The sequence below is a fragment of the Perca fluviatilis genome, chromosome 10 (genome assembly GCF_010015445.1).
Source record: "Perca fluviatilis chromosome 10, GENO_Pfluv_1.0, whole genome shotgun sequence".
Classification (NCBI taxonomy): domain Eukaryota; kingdom Metazoa; phylum Chordata; class Actinopteri; order Perciformes; family Percidae; genus Perca; species Perca fluviatilis.
This window is the reverse complement of record NC_053121.1, coordinates 1,795,636-1,808,245: the sequence shown is the minus strand read 5'-3', so window position 1 is coordinate 1,808,245 and position 12,610 is coordinate 1,795,636. Positions and strand designations below refer to the sequence as shown.

At 42.1% G+C, this 12,610-nt stretch overlaps 2 protein-coding genes across 11 annotated transcripts in view; one reads left to right on the top strand and one right to left on the bottom strand.

Moving 5' to 3' along the window:
* Positions 1 to 8,842, top strand: part of arhgef9a (Cdc42 guanine nucleotide exchange factor (GEF) 9a) — a 62,709-nt gene extending 53,867 nt beyond the window's left edge. For 3 of the 10 annotated variants that reach the window (XM_039814216.1, XM_039814219.1, XM_039814224.1), the window contains 3 exons: positions 464 to 707; positions 1,016 to 1,084; positions 4,095 to 8,842. In XM_039814216.1, the coding sequence (XP_039670150.1) occupies positions 464 to 707; positions 1,016 to 1,084; positions 4,095 to 4,270 (489 nt within the window). In that variant the 3' untranslated portion in view covers positions 4,271 to 8,842. Of the gene's footprint in view, positions 1 to 463; positions 708 to 1,015; positions 1,825 to 3,112; positions 4,059 to 4,094 lie in introns of those variants that run through there. The other 7 variants (XM_039814222.1, XM_039814214.1, XM_039814223.1 and 4 more) reach the window with 5 other exon arrangements.
* On the bottom strand, positions 8,225 to 12,388 carry asb12a (ankyrin repeat and SOCS box-containing 12a). The gene is made up of 4 exons (XM_039814225.1): positions 12,179 to 12,388; positions 11,500 to 11,825; positions 10,053 to 10,581; positions 8,225 to 9,958 (listed from the first exon to the last, which is right to left on the bottom strand). The coding sequence occupies exons 2-4, from the start codon at positions 11,782 to 11,784 to the stop codon at positions 9,807 to 9,809; spliced, it is 966 nt and encodes a 321-aa protein (XP_039670159.1). The 5' UTR covers positions 11,785 to 11,825; positions 12,179 to 12,388; the 3' UTR covers positions 8,225 to 9,806.
* Between the last annotated feature and the right edge of the window lie 222 nt (positions 12,389 to 12,610).

Below are 12,610 nucleotides of genomic sequence, written 5' to 3'. Positions count from 1 at the left end.
GATCTGCAGCAGTGAGAGAGAGCTGTGCAGTACAACAAAAATATGGTGTTTTTTGAAAATTAAACCATGTAAACCTATTCTGGTACAACCTTAAAATACAATTATGAACCTGAAAATGAGCATAATATGGGCGCTTTAACTTTCATCTAAAACTTAAAATGTATCAGGTTGACAAAATGGGATTTATTGCAGTGTGGTTGTGCATTAGACTGTACTGCTGGACCTAATGAACTAGTAAGTGTACCATTGTTGAAATAGTATTTTCTACCTTTTGTGTCGAGCAGGTTTGCAGAGAAATTGGGTATTCTGCAATGTGTGTAGATGGCATTTGTAGTTTTGGGCAGAAGGCGGAAAGGGTTGCATAAGGCAGACTCACAGAATACCAAGGGAAGGATGCTTGTTGACATCTCTAAGGTTCAGCACACACACACATGCACACATTAACAGATGTCCTCTTCCCCAGGATCTGATACGCCGGGACATCCTGTACTATAAGGGCCGCATCGACATGGATCGCTACGACGTGCGGGACGCCATAGACGGCCGTGACGACGACTTCAACGTCAGCGTGAAGAACGCCTTCAAATTGTGCAACAAAGACAGCGAGGAGCTCCACATCTTTCTGGCCAAGAAGCCAGAGGAGAAGATCCGCTGGCTCAGGGCCTTCCACGAGGAGAGAAAGATGGTGCAGGAGGATGAGAAAATCGGTTAGTCACGCACCTTTCTGCCCCTCCCAGTTTCATTCACAATGAGCAGTGAAACAAAGTTTCAGTTACATGTTGTACTTGCTGCAGCACACTACAGGGGGACCTTTTTTTAGCACAGCATAGGACATATCGTAATATTTTTAGGATTAAAGTAGGTTTTGTACTTTATTGTGAAGAGCTAAGCAATGCTTCATAGCTCGTCGCTGTAAAAGGCAGCTTTTGTGGCTTATAACATCCTTGTTTTTTCACATGCGTTAAAGCCCTTGTGTGGACCATTTGTGAAACATACAATCTGGTTTCTTGTTTAGGTTTTGAGATCTCTGAGTACCAGAAGCGGCAGGCGGCCATGACAGTGAGAAAGGTGACCAAACAGAAAGGTGAGGCAACAAGAAGATATCAGGTGATTTCCCTTTTCTTTTCCTCGCTGGTGTGCTCTGTCTTCTCATCGCTGTTTACTCTTTACTCTTTACTCCTTAACCTGCTCTCTTTTTTTCTTCTTTTTTTTTTTACTTTCTACACCTATTCTAAACACGCCTACTTTGTTTACGAATGGACCTAGACTATCTGTGTACTAAGTAAGCTAGACAATTCACGTGGATTCATGTCTTCTCGCTATATTACTTTGAATAGTTAAATGTCTGTCGGCCCGTACACCAGGATGAATTGATATGAGTTGTAAAGCAGCTGTTAAGCATCAATGAAAAGACAGAGGGCTGTTTGCATGAAGTATTTAGTTTAAAGGGCGTTACCGGTGTTCATGACATGTGGGTCCTGTGTCATGCTTGTCTCGTACAAATTCCACACCTCAGACAACTGTTTGCATTTTTTCTTTTACTGAGTTAGGGTGGTTGTTGGTGCTTATCTCTTCCATTTACATCCAGCTTGTCAAAGAATAGCCCACACAGAGATATGTTTGTTGTGTTATATAGCTGTTTTCTGTTAGTTTTATCACAGCATCTAAATTGTATTTGCCTTTACTTAAAAACCTTAAACCAGTGATTCCCAACCAGGGGTACTTCTACCCCAGGGGGTAGGGCCGGGTATTGAATTCAATACTTTTTAGACACGGACCGAATTGCCTCTAAAGTATCGAGTATCGAAAAATGCCTTGTCATTCAATACCCAATTTCAATACCTAAGGAGTAAATCTCATCAGCGTCAGTGAGCCAATAAGAATGCAGCATGCTTCTACCAAGATCTAATAATGTCTGTGATTGGCTGTCTAACATTACACGTCGCAGAGACAGGCAGGAAGAACTCTACGTTACACAGAGACTGGGCTCACGCAGCAGGAGCTGGAAAAAAAGACAAAGATTTGTGCCATATTTTCTTTTGGTTTTATAAAATTGGTATCGAAAAAGAAGTATCGTTTAGGAGTTGGTATCAAAGTCGCGGTACCGGTATAGAATATTTTTGAACGATACCCAGCCCTACCAGGAGGTACTTTTACTGTTGCCAGGGGGTACATTGAAACATTGTGGAGCAGCTCAACTCATTTGCAAAAAATAAAAATAGAAATTATGATTTGATTTATAGAATATATCAGCTGTAACACCTGAACACTATATGTTGCAGCTATGTAAGAGTGCTTGGAAACTAGTTAGCAAGCGAGCACAGAAGTTTAAACAGGTATTTAGCTAAAAGTAATGGCTCAACAGTTGAATTAGTTAGCTAATAGTGTTGCACAAGCAGCTGAAAGGGTTGAGCTAAAAGTGGGCCTACTGACTAAACAGTTCAAATAATTAGCTAAAAGTAATAGATAAATGGTTGAATCATTCATGGATCTAAATATCAACAGTTCAACAATGTATGAAAACAATGAACAATATCCACTTAATATAATGAATAGTGTTATACCTTTGGAATTGACAAAGGGGTACATGAGTTCATGGGGCAGGGCTGAGGGGGTACATCAGACCAACAAACATGACACCCTGAAGTCAGGTGAAATATGCACGGTAATCGTGTTGTTTTGACTTATTTTGTGATTTAACAGGTTCAGTTTTAAAGCCAGATATGTCAAAATACTGTAAACTCCAACAGCTAGCGACTATCTCGGTAACAGAAAAACATGTCAAGCACATTATTCAAGATGCTAGTTCCTCACAAAGCATTAGACAGCGGACCCACATGTCCAAAACTGCTGGTGTCATCCTTTAAGATTTAACCATTTTAGTGCTAGGCTAGATGTTTGTACATTTACCATTACTGATGTTCTTGCTATTGCCGGTTTCACAATAAGCATGACCATCCATTATGGTATTAATTAACCAATGACCACTGCTGGAATGTTCTCTCTGACGTTAGGATCCCTGTAGATGTCTGTCAGAAGTAAATGTTGTGTGTTTCTAAGTGCTGAATGTGTACATGGCTGGCACAAGGTGAAGTACTCTCTTGAATTTCAGATTCATTTATAGATTTCATCTTGAGAAAGAGGGCCATGTTGTATGGACATGGTTTGAGAATGATAAAGGTATATGCATTAGAGTTCTCCTTAGAGCTAGCACAATAAGATGCCATGGCAACTGCTGAGCAGCATTGGGAGGTGTTGTGATTAACACTGGCATTGGAGCATGCGGTCCCACACCAATCTGTTTACAAGCATTATCTTGACCAGCCAAGATAAACTGGCTCCTCTAACACACATAGATCAAACCCTTCTAACTGCTAAAACAGTGTTTGGCAAAATACCCCCAACAAAAGACACTGTTCCTCATCTTTTCATTTTATTTCTAAGATGCCATGGCAGCTTTTGAATATTTCATCTCCAAATATTGACTGTAATTTTTAATTGCACTAGCATAGTTGTGATGCTTGTAGACTGTAGCTAAGTGACATTGTAGGCTGTAGTTAAATGCATATTAACGGCTTTCTGTTGGCTCTATTTTTGCCACTCTTGTGTTCTCAAGTGTCCAGGGTGCTATTCAAACAAATGTGCTGTCAACAAACATGGAAGAACACTGTCTCTTGCCTGTTTTTTTTTCCATCATTGTATCAGATGTCAATTCAGATGTGGTTCTCTTGTTTGCCTGCTACAGAGTTTGATTGAATAGCATCTTCAGTCTCCCTTGTGTCATTGCTAGAGCTGAATTCCACTTTTCTTCTAATTCAGCTGTCATCATATGATCATACTGTATCATATCTCAGGTTTAATATGCAGGAATGTTAACACTGAAGGCTCATTTTGTCCGTCTACGTGCCTGCTTTCTTTGGAAGCATGACTTGATGTTGTGTTGTTGTGTCTGTTTCAGATACATTACTGATAATGTTTCCTGTTTGCTATCCACCTCCCTTCTTTTTCTCTTGCTTTGTGCCCTGCACTGCCTCCTTGTCCCTCTCCCCTTACACCCCACACCCTTCTTGCTCTTTTTGCACCGGCCTTCTTAGGTGTAAACAGGTGCACGCCCCCCTCATACCCGCCCCCCCAGGACCCCCTCAGTGCGGGGCAGTATGAGGTAACGGAGGACATGGCACAAGGAGAGGTTTTTGAATTCAGTCAATCCAAAAGAGGCCAGGCTCCTTTCTGGCAGAATTTTAGTAGATTAGCTCCATTTAAGAAATAGAGATACACAGACTCTTCTGAAGGACCAGCTATTTTTGTTAGAAGCACCAAACACTGGATGATCATGTCCCATGATGAAGAAAAATACGAAAAACAAACAAACACACACACACACACACACACACACACACACACACACAAGGGACTTTTGAAAATTAAGGACCATTGTTAATATAGAGGTTGATTGGAAGCAGCAAGAGGACTGAAGACTTGGATTTAAAACATTGAGGACAAATTACAACTTTACAATTCATATATGTCAGTAACGTTCTGAGTTATCATGCTTCTCCAGCCGAGTCAACAGTCATGAACTCTTTCCCTCGGATTCTGCATCTTCACGCCACCTGAATGTCCTGCAGTTCTTTAGATTGTTATATTAATTCATTTTGAATCCATCATCTGGAGAGAAACACATGGATAAACCAGAGCATTGCTAGTCGTATGATTGTGTCCAACAAAGCTGAGATCTTGCTGTGCTGCTATGTGAGATTGAATAATGACGGGCCTCAGCTACCGGCTGTGGCGTGTGAAGGGCCTGTGAAGCTCGAGCGTCAGCATGGTCTCCGAGTTCGATCCATTCTGACCCAGCCGGGCCACCTCTAGCGCTACTGATGTCTGCGTCTGGATCTCCTCCTCACTCCCAACGCTCCGTGTTGCTCTTGCTAGCTGTTCGCATTAGAGTAGCCCTCTCTTCTTCACCGAGTCTGACGCTCACAGTGTTTCCCTCACTCGCTGCATCCCTCTCGTGTCCTCTCTATCTCTCTACCCACCTGCTCAGCCTCGGTGAGTCAGTGGCTCTCAGAGGAACAGCTTCATTCTCTTGGAAAGCTGCCATTGGCCATGATATGACGGGTCAGGGAACAAATCAATAGTCGGAACATCAATAGAATATTTACATCCTTTCACCAACCACTTTTGACAGGGTATTCATAACCGATCACACCGAGGGGCTGTGGTGTTTACGTTTGGCGAGAGAGAGCTTGCCGCTCAGATGAAACAGCTGGGAGCAGGAGATAGGCAGGCTACGGTCCACCTGCCTTGTGTCAGAGCCCCTCCCCCACTCTCCCCAGAGACCACCCCTGTAGCACTGTGCTGGCAGCTCACTGGGCGTTTGGAAAGAGAACAGCCTACCTCCAAGGAAATCCACTGAGAGTTAAAAGTGGAGTTGAAGAGGTCTAAAATAAGATCTTTTTTTCACGTCAGCTGTCAGAAGAAAGACTCCTTCAGTTAGCTTAAGTATTTTGTATTGCTCACATTGTGTAAAAAAAAGAAAAAGAAAAGAAAAAAAACACAGCACATATTCAGTCTAAGGAGTACTTTCATTTGGGTAGGAGTGACGCAAACATTGCCACAGTGTGAGAAATTAGAACGAACCCTTAACCAGCAGAAGAAATGGTTGCAAAAAAAATGGCAGAAATTCTAAACGGACAGGACAACCATAGCAGTCGGTCGTGAGTCTGAAAGAACGTACGCTGCAGAAGTGTGAGCCGATACCACAGAGAGGCAGAGAGGTGAATTTAATCTGTAGCATCCAGGTGTCCTCTGACAGATCCACACGTCTCTAAAGACCGTGTTCCTCTCCGTTGTTTTCCCAGATCTGATCCGTGTTCTGGCAGTTAGCTCGGCACTGTTAAGTGATTTACAGAGAGCTGGTGCCTGATCACATTGATTTGTTTAATCAACAATGTCTCTGAAGCTGCTGTGGGCGATCCTGCCACATGATACTACAACAGAGGTGTTAGGAAAGATAAGATCTACCGAGGAAAAAACTACAGATTTACACACATAATGAAGGTATATTCTTTTCTACAGTTGGAATGTAAGTGACATGAGTCCTACACGGTCCTTTTCTGTATGCTTTGTGACCTCAGATACAGAAGTACATTTTGTGTTGAATTATATCACCTGATGGACAGTACATATACAGTATGACAACTTGTGCAATGTGATAAATCATTATATATCTTCACTATTCACTACGACGTGATATGAAAGATTTATATATCGTTCTATGTCATTTGTTTGCCTTCTTATAGGCCTTATAACCTATTGGGGAGAGAAAAAAAGACCTTAGAATTGCTTTGTATGTTGTGTAATTTATGTTTTGTTTCAGTAAAGAAAGTTGAGAAATGGGTGAGTTGGCTGCTGGTGTCTGTAGAGATGGCTCCCAGTGAGATTGTTTTGGAAGATAATTCCCTGGTCTGGCGCTGCAAAAAGATATGGTTCCCAGGCCATGATAACCTCAGGTCCCGTGCTACGCCCCCACCCCCCACCCCCTCCTCTCTCGCCCCCATTCCTCTACTCTACGCCACCACCAACATACAGACATAAGCATGCAGGCAAACACACATACACCCCACACACACACACACACATAATCATGCGCACTTGCTGGCCCGTTCTGCTGCGGAGAAGAGAGATGCTATCTAACAGTGCCTTCCAGCATTCCACTAGTGATTATCTATTCAGTTTCACAGGCAGATTTGAATTAGTCATGTATTTTCCCTTCAGTGTGGGACTTGCATCTCTCTCTCTCTCTCTTTCTTTTTCTCTCTCTCTCTCTCTCTCTGTCGTTCTCTCAAACACACTGGGAATTCCTCGTTCTCCAGTGCATGAGATCCACTTGGACAGAAACTTAGAGGCCAGGCCTTTTCCATATGAGTAGATACTGTGCTGTCTGACTGAAAAACACCTTATTATATTATATCACACGTACATAGCCGTAATTTTATTGCACAAAAATAAGTTAATTCTAATTTCAGACGTTTAGAAACTGCATAGAATTCCTTTATTGTTATCTATTTAACATGCTGAAAGGTGGTCTCATTTGAATTTATAGTAGGAAACAGATTTCCATTAGTCAAGTTATAGGTTTCACTTTTCAAAATATGTTATTAACAGTGAGTTATGAATCAAAAGAAGAATCATCTATTTTATCTTTATCAGCTACACTGTAAATAATGTAAAAAGAACAGATCATATATTTGGATATTGGTATTTTGCGTTGGAGACGAATGTTGTTCCAGTTCTAGCGTGCGGTAGACCTCAGTACCAGGTAAATGCATGCTCGTGGCATCCAATATTTTGCATGAGACTTTAGACAACTCTTAACAGATTGTTTAGTTTCATTTAACTTCCAATGGGATTTTTTCACACCACGGAACCATTCATTTGTGAACCCATGCCATCTCACTGCCGGGAGTTCTTTTCTCTGTCCACCTGTCTCCTGCTCACGACATATTACAGCTTGTAGCTTCTGTTTTTATTTATTAAGTAGAGGGGAACATCTTTCATCATGCTGAATCAAAGACTGAACTGTTGATAGGTGAAATGAAAGGCACTAATGCTCTCTTTGCCCAGATATATTGGGTAGTATAAACTATAAACTTGCTCTAAATCTTTATAACTTTCTTTTCTTTTGACTCCAACCTGCACTGTCACGATCCAAACTGCTGTTTTTTTTTTTTTTGGAATTCCATTAACCGCTGAGGCAAAACGGGTATCATTTTCTATGACAACAGTGAACCAAATAGGAGTTAGCACTGATAATGGGTGTTTGTGTATAAATTTGTAGTCAAGCAGAAGAGCTGAATAAATGCGAAACCTCTCGGGATGAGCTAAAAATAAACATAATCCTGAAGATGCACACACACACACACACACACACACACACACACACACACACACACACACACACACACACACACAGCATTGCAATTCATTTAGTGCTCTTGTTTCTGATTAAGACATGATTCTTTGAAGTACAATGACATCACAGTACAAATTAATTCCACACTTGTATTTATTGAATGCAGTATTAAATAGTACCAGTTTGGCCACATTGTTAAAAAGTATGTATATATTGTTTTTATTTTTCTGATATAATTATAATTCTGCCCTTGTACTGAGAGCTGAGAGGACAGCCTTCTGTGTGGAAGATTGTTTTTTTTTCTTCTATTTCATAAAACCAAGACAGCCAATTTAGCAGACTGTCAATTGGATGCATCAGAATTATGTAATTCCTTTGAGTCCAGGGCGTACGTGAGTCGCTAACCGCGTTCACTCACATTTAGCATAGCGACTATCTTCAGTAGGAACTCCTTGCAGTTGGTTATGCAGTTCTGTGTTGTTTCAAAATAGTCCGGGTACAACAGAGTCTTCACTGAGCCATATATTGATGTGGTGTCCTATGACAACAAGGGTAACAGAAGACTGACATCCCACTTTTGGAATCTATCCATTGTATTATACCATCTAGTTTGAGGTCTGGATTTTTGCCTATCACAGAAAATTGAATTCACAGTATCCATATCCTATGTCACCATATGCAAACATTTGTCATTTTCTTTCTTGCTGGCCTTTGAGTTTGATTATTTGTTGTAGAAATGAAAAACCTGAAAAATAATGCCTATTCAATCCAGAAACTGTGAATGGGAGAGTGGAGATGTCAACTGTATGTACATTATATGTTTTGATGTAATCAGAAGCACTGGGAATATGTTGTACTTCGCTGTAAAAATAAATCCATATCTGATATAGCTGTACTTTTGTTGAAAATAAAACCTCTACAGAACTACGTTTCCAGGCGTCAATGTGTGAGAGAGAGCATTGTGCTGAGCTTCCTGTTGTATGACGTCATTTCCTGTTTGTATAGGTCCCCATTCCCAAACGCTGACACGTTAACTCCTGGATGTACGTATTACAGAAGAAAGATTTAAAGGCAGTAGATCATAACATCATCAGGAAGGTGTTACGTCACAAAAGAACATTTTTAACTTCCAACCACAAATTTGGCCTGCAAATAACTATGCTGTAATCAATAAGTAATGAGACTTATGCAAATATGTTCTCCCGGTTGGCCGTGCTGAAGTGTAGGCTGATCACTCCGCTTCCTATGTTTGAAGTTTTTCAAGCAAGATCTAAGACATCCTGGTGCGATGCAGACACTGTCGCTGTGTGTGTGTGTGTGTGTGTGTGTGTGTGTGTGTGTGTGTGTGTGTGTGTGTGTGTGTCTCCAGTTGTCTCTGGATGTCTAAATAATAATTAATAGAAGTGAGACTATATCTGATTGTGCAATGTTACCTGTGAAGAGGGCAGAACCAACAGTGATGCAAAAATGTATTAACAGATGTTCAAAATTACAAATGGGAAGCATCAAATTTGGACAAGAGCAATACGCAGTATTACTGTGGTCTCTAGTGGTCAACTGTGGTCTTACACTTCCCAAAAAACATGGCAGATTTTCCAACATGGAGCCCTTTAGGATGATCATATTTCTGTTTGACTAAGACACTCCAATGAGCTTTGTAGAGCTAAAATAACTATATATTTAAACTAAAACTATTTATCTATTAGGAGTCACACATTTCAATCTTATATAAATAATTAAAAAACAAGACTTTACAGCACTGGGACTGTATAGTGACCTCTATGTGAGTGTCTGTTATTGTAGGAAAAGCTCAAATCAAATCTCCAGTCATAAGCGTACAGCAATGAGGTAAAACAAATGTCGCTGGCTATTTATTCTGACGCTAAGGTTAGCATCCGATGAGTTCACAGGTGTTGTGCTTCAGGTAGTTCCTCAGGATCAGAGGAACATCCAAACTGTCAACAGCATGCTCCTTATTGGCACAGGGGAGGCATCTTCGGATTGCCAGCCGAGTCTGCGACATCAGTGTTTTGGGACAAACTGGAGCAGAAAAAAGACAAATGCAGGTGGATCAACGTTTTGACACTTTGAAAACTTCAACGCTTCCAGAACCAGACTACAATGCGTGTCTCACCTCTCTCTTTGAGCAGCAGAATGAGAGCCTCATTCTGCTTTGTAGTCTTGTCAATGATCAGCGTGGGCAGATACACGTCTGCCCCAAAGTCTATGAGAAGCTGGATGTACTCCACCCCGCAGCCATAACGCAGACACACCTCCAGGACTGTCTTTGGCTGCTTTATCCTGGCCAGCATCTTCTCATCTGTGCAGTTAAAGTCGGGGTTGGCCCCGTGGAGAAGGAGCAGTTTGAAGCAGTCCAGGTGTCCATAAACAGCTGAGATATAAAGGGGCCCTCTGCAGGCCGTGGCGTTGGCAGCCCACTCGGGGACTTTGGGCCTGACGTCCACCTCGGCTCCCAAGCGCAGCAGCTCTCGGAGCACGTCTATGTCGCCCTCCCGGGCTGCAATCAGCACCGGGGAGCAGTTGTTGTACTGGCTGCCATTAGGATCGGCTCCGGCCTTCAGCAGGGCAACCACGCAGTCTAGATGTTTCCCACTGACAGCTGTGAACAAAGGCGTCTGGGCCTTCACATCCAGGCTGTCAACCTGGATTCAAACACAGCAATACACCAACATGTTGTAACAGTGGGAAACATTCCTGACAAATTGTGATTTGGTGTTTCAAGAACATGCACTATGTATCATTAAAGCTGCATTGATTGATTTATTTGGCTGTAAACACAACATTGACATATTTTCACCTCAGAGGAATTCCCTATTTATACATACAGAAGACACCGAGCAAAATTACCATTTATTTATTCACCCTAATGACTTCAGTCCAATATTCACTCTCCTTTTAGCTTTGTTCCATCTCCACCAAGTCCTGAGGGAAATATCTGGCATTTTAGCATATAAATGATCAACTATTTCCCTAGCCAATCGCTAAAATTGTCCATCTGGTGTTTGGTACTGGTCCGGTAGCATATAGTCTGTTTATTGAAGCTTTTTTCGTTGCTGAAAACAGCTGCCTGCAGCTTCAGAAAATCAACTCTGAACTCTGGAAAAGATGTGAGCTCTCCACTTCCAAAAAATTTTCCGTAGAACTGAGGTGAACTGCAGAGTTGGGTAGTAATCTTGTGTAGGTTTGTCACTACCAGTGACCCCTTTCCTGTTACACTTACTCATTTGATCCATTGTTCAATTTAAAATATTGATTAGTGCAGGTTTAATGCCCTAAATTGAAACTGTCTAATTTCTTACTCTTCATATAAATAGGTGAAAAACACCTGCTGTAAGACTCTATGAACTTTTTTGGGGGCTCTTACGTAAATTACATGTGTGATAGCTGAGTGGAGTGTATATAATTTGGGTTATTAAATAGGATACTTACTATATGTTCATTACACCCACCAGCAGGCACAGCTGTAGTGTCCCACCCGCCCCTCCCACTCCACACCTATTCTCAAAGATCCATCTCACCATCCTCATCTGAGAGCTGAACAACATGATGCTCTCTCTCACCTCTGCACCGTGCTCCAACAACACCTCCAAGCACCTCAGGTGTCCCAGAGCAGCGGCAGTGCGCAGGGGGGTGACCGGGACCCCCCACCCGCTTCGGGCATTGATAGACCTCCTGTAACTCTCCTGAGACAGAAGCTCGGAGAGCAGAGTCACGTCGTCGCTGCTCACGGCGTTGTTCAAGGCCTGACAATGCTCGCTGTCCTCATCATCCTCCTTCGGCTGCAGCAGGGAGAAGATCTTCGAAATGTCCATCAAACTATTGTTGACAGCTTGGCCCAGAACCATAATGTAACCCCCGAGGCTGGTGCATGTCAAAGCCCATCCATCTGCAACGGCAAACATGTCAGAGAAAGATGGTGATGCACCTATTTCTGTTAGGCACGATTTTTTATTTTAACGTAACAAATGTCTACGTGAAAGTAAAAGAATGACGTTTCTTACCATGGCCTTATACACGACTACCAGAAGACAATGCAATTTGTTTGCATGACACAGCTACCTTATATAACGCACATCAGAGCAATACGACCTAAATCTATGCCATAGATGACTGCATTTTATACTCATAGACAAAAACAGAATACTTTTCCTTTAAGAGCCTCAGAATTTGCTCAGTAGAAACGTTACATGGTTTGTGTCAACAGCAGCAAACTGAAATGTATTGCATCAAGACACTCACCTCAACTAGTTGCTTGTGACATCAAAGGAGAAGAGAAGTTAAACACTTTCAAAACGCCCTAATGAGTCACGTGGAAGAAAGATCGAAAGAAAGGTCCTCCAAGGAGTGTGTGATGCTTCCACAGGAGCTGTGAGTTGTGAAAAGTGCAGTATGGCGTGTGTGTGTGTGTGTACGTGTGTGTGTGTGTGTGTGTGTGTGTTGTGTTAAGTGGCAGAGGGGGCCAGAGCTCCTTGCTTGGGGGGGTGGGGGGGCTAATTTTAGGCCACAGATGGGCCTGGCTAAACTTCCATTCTTGGAGAGTGAAGGCTCCAGTTTATAATTAGAAAGGTGATACAAGTGTGACACTCAGTCGGTGATTGGCGAGTGTGTCCTGAATAAAAACAAAAATGAAATAGGAGATGTCTGTGTCTCTGTGTCTCTGTGTCTCTGTGC

Bases quoted from the DNA above. Each gene is read 5' to 3' on its own strand.
- asb12a (XM_039814225.1), bottom strand. From the start codon at position 11,784: ATGGTTCTGGGCCAAGCTGTCAACAATAGTTTGATGGACATTTCGAAG. The intron at 10,582-11,499 runs GTGAGAGAGAGC...GTTTGAATCCAG, and splicing joins TGTTGGAGCACGGTGCAGAG to GTTGACAGCCTGGATGTGAA. The intron at 9,959-10,052 runs GTGAGACACGCA...TTTCTGCTCCAG, and splicing joins TCTGCTGCTCAAAGAGAGAG to TTTGTCCCAAAACACTGATG.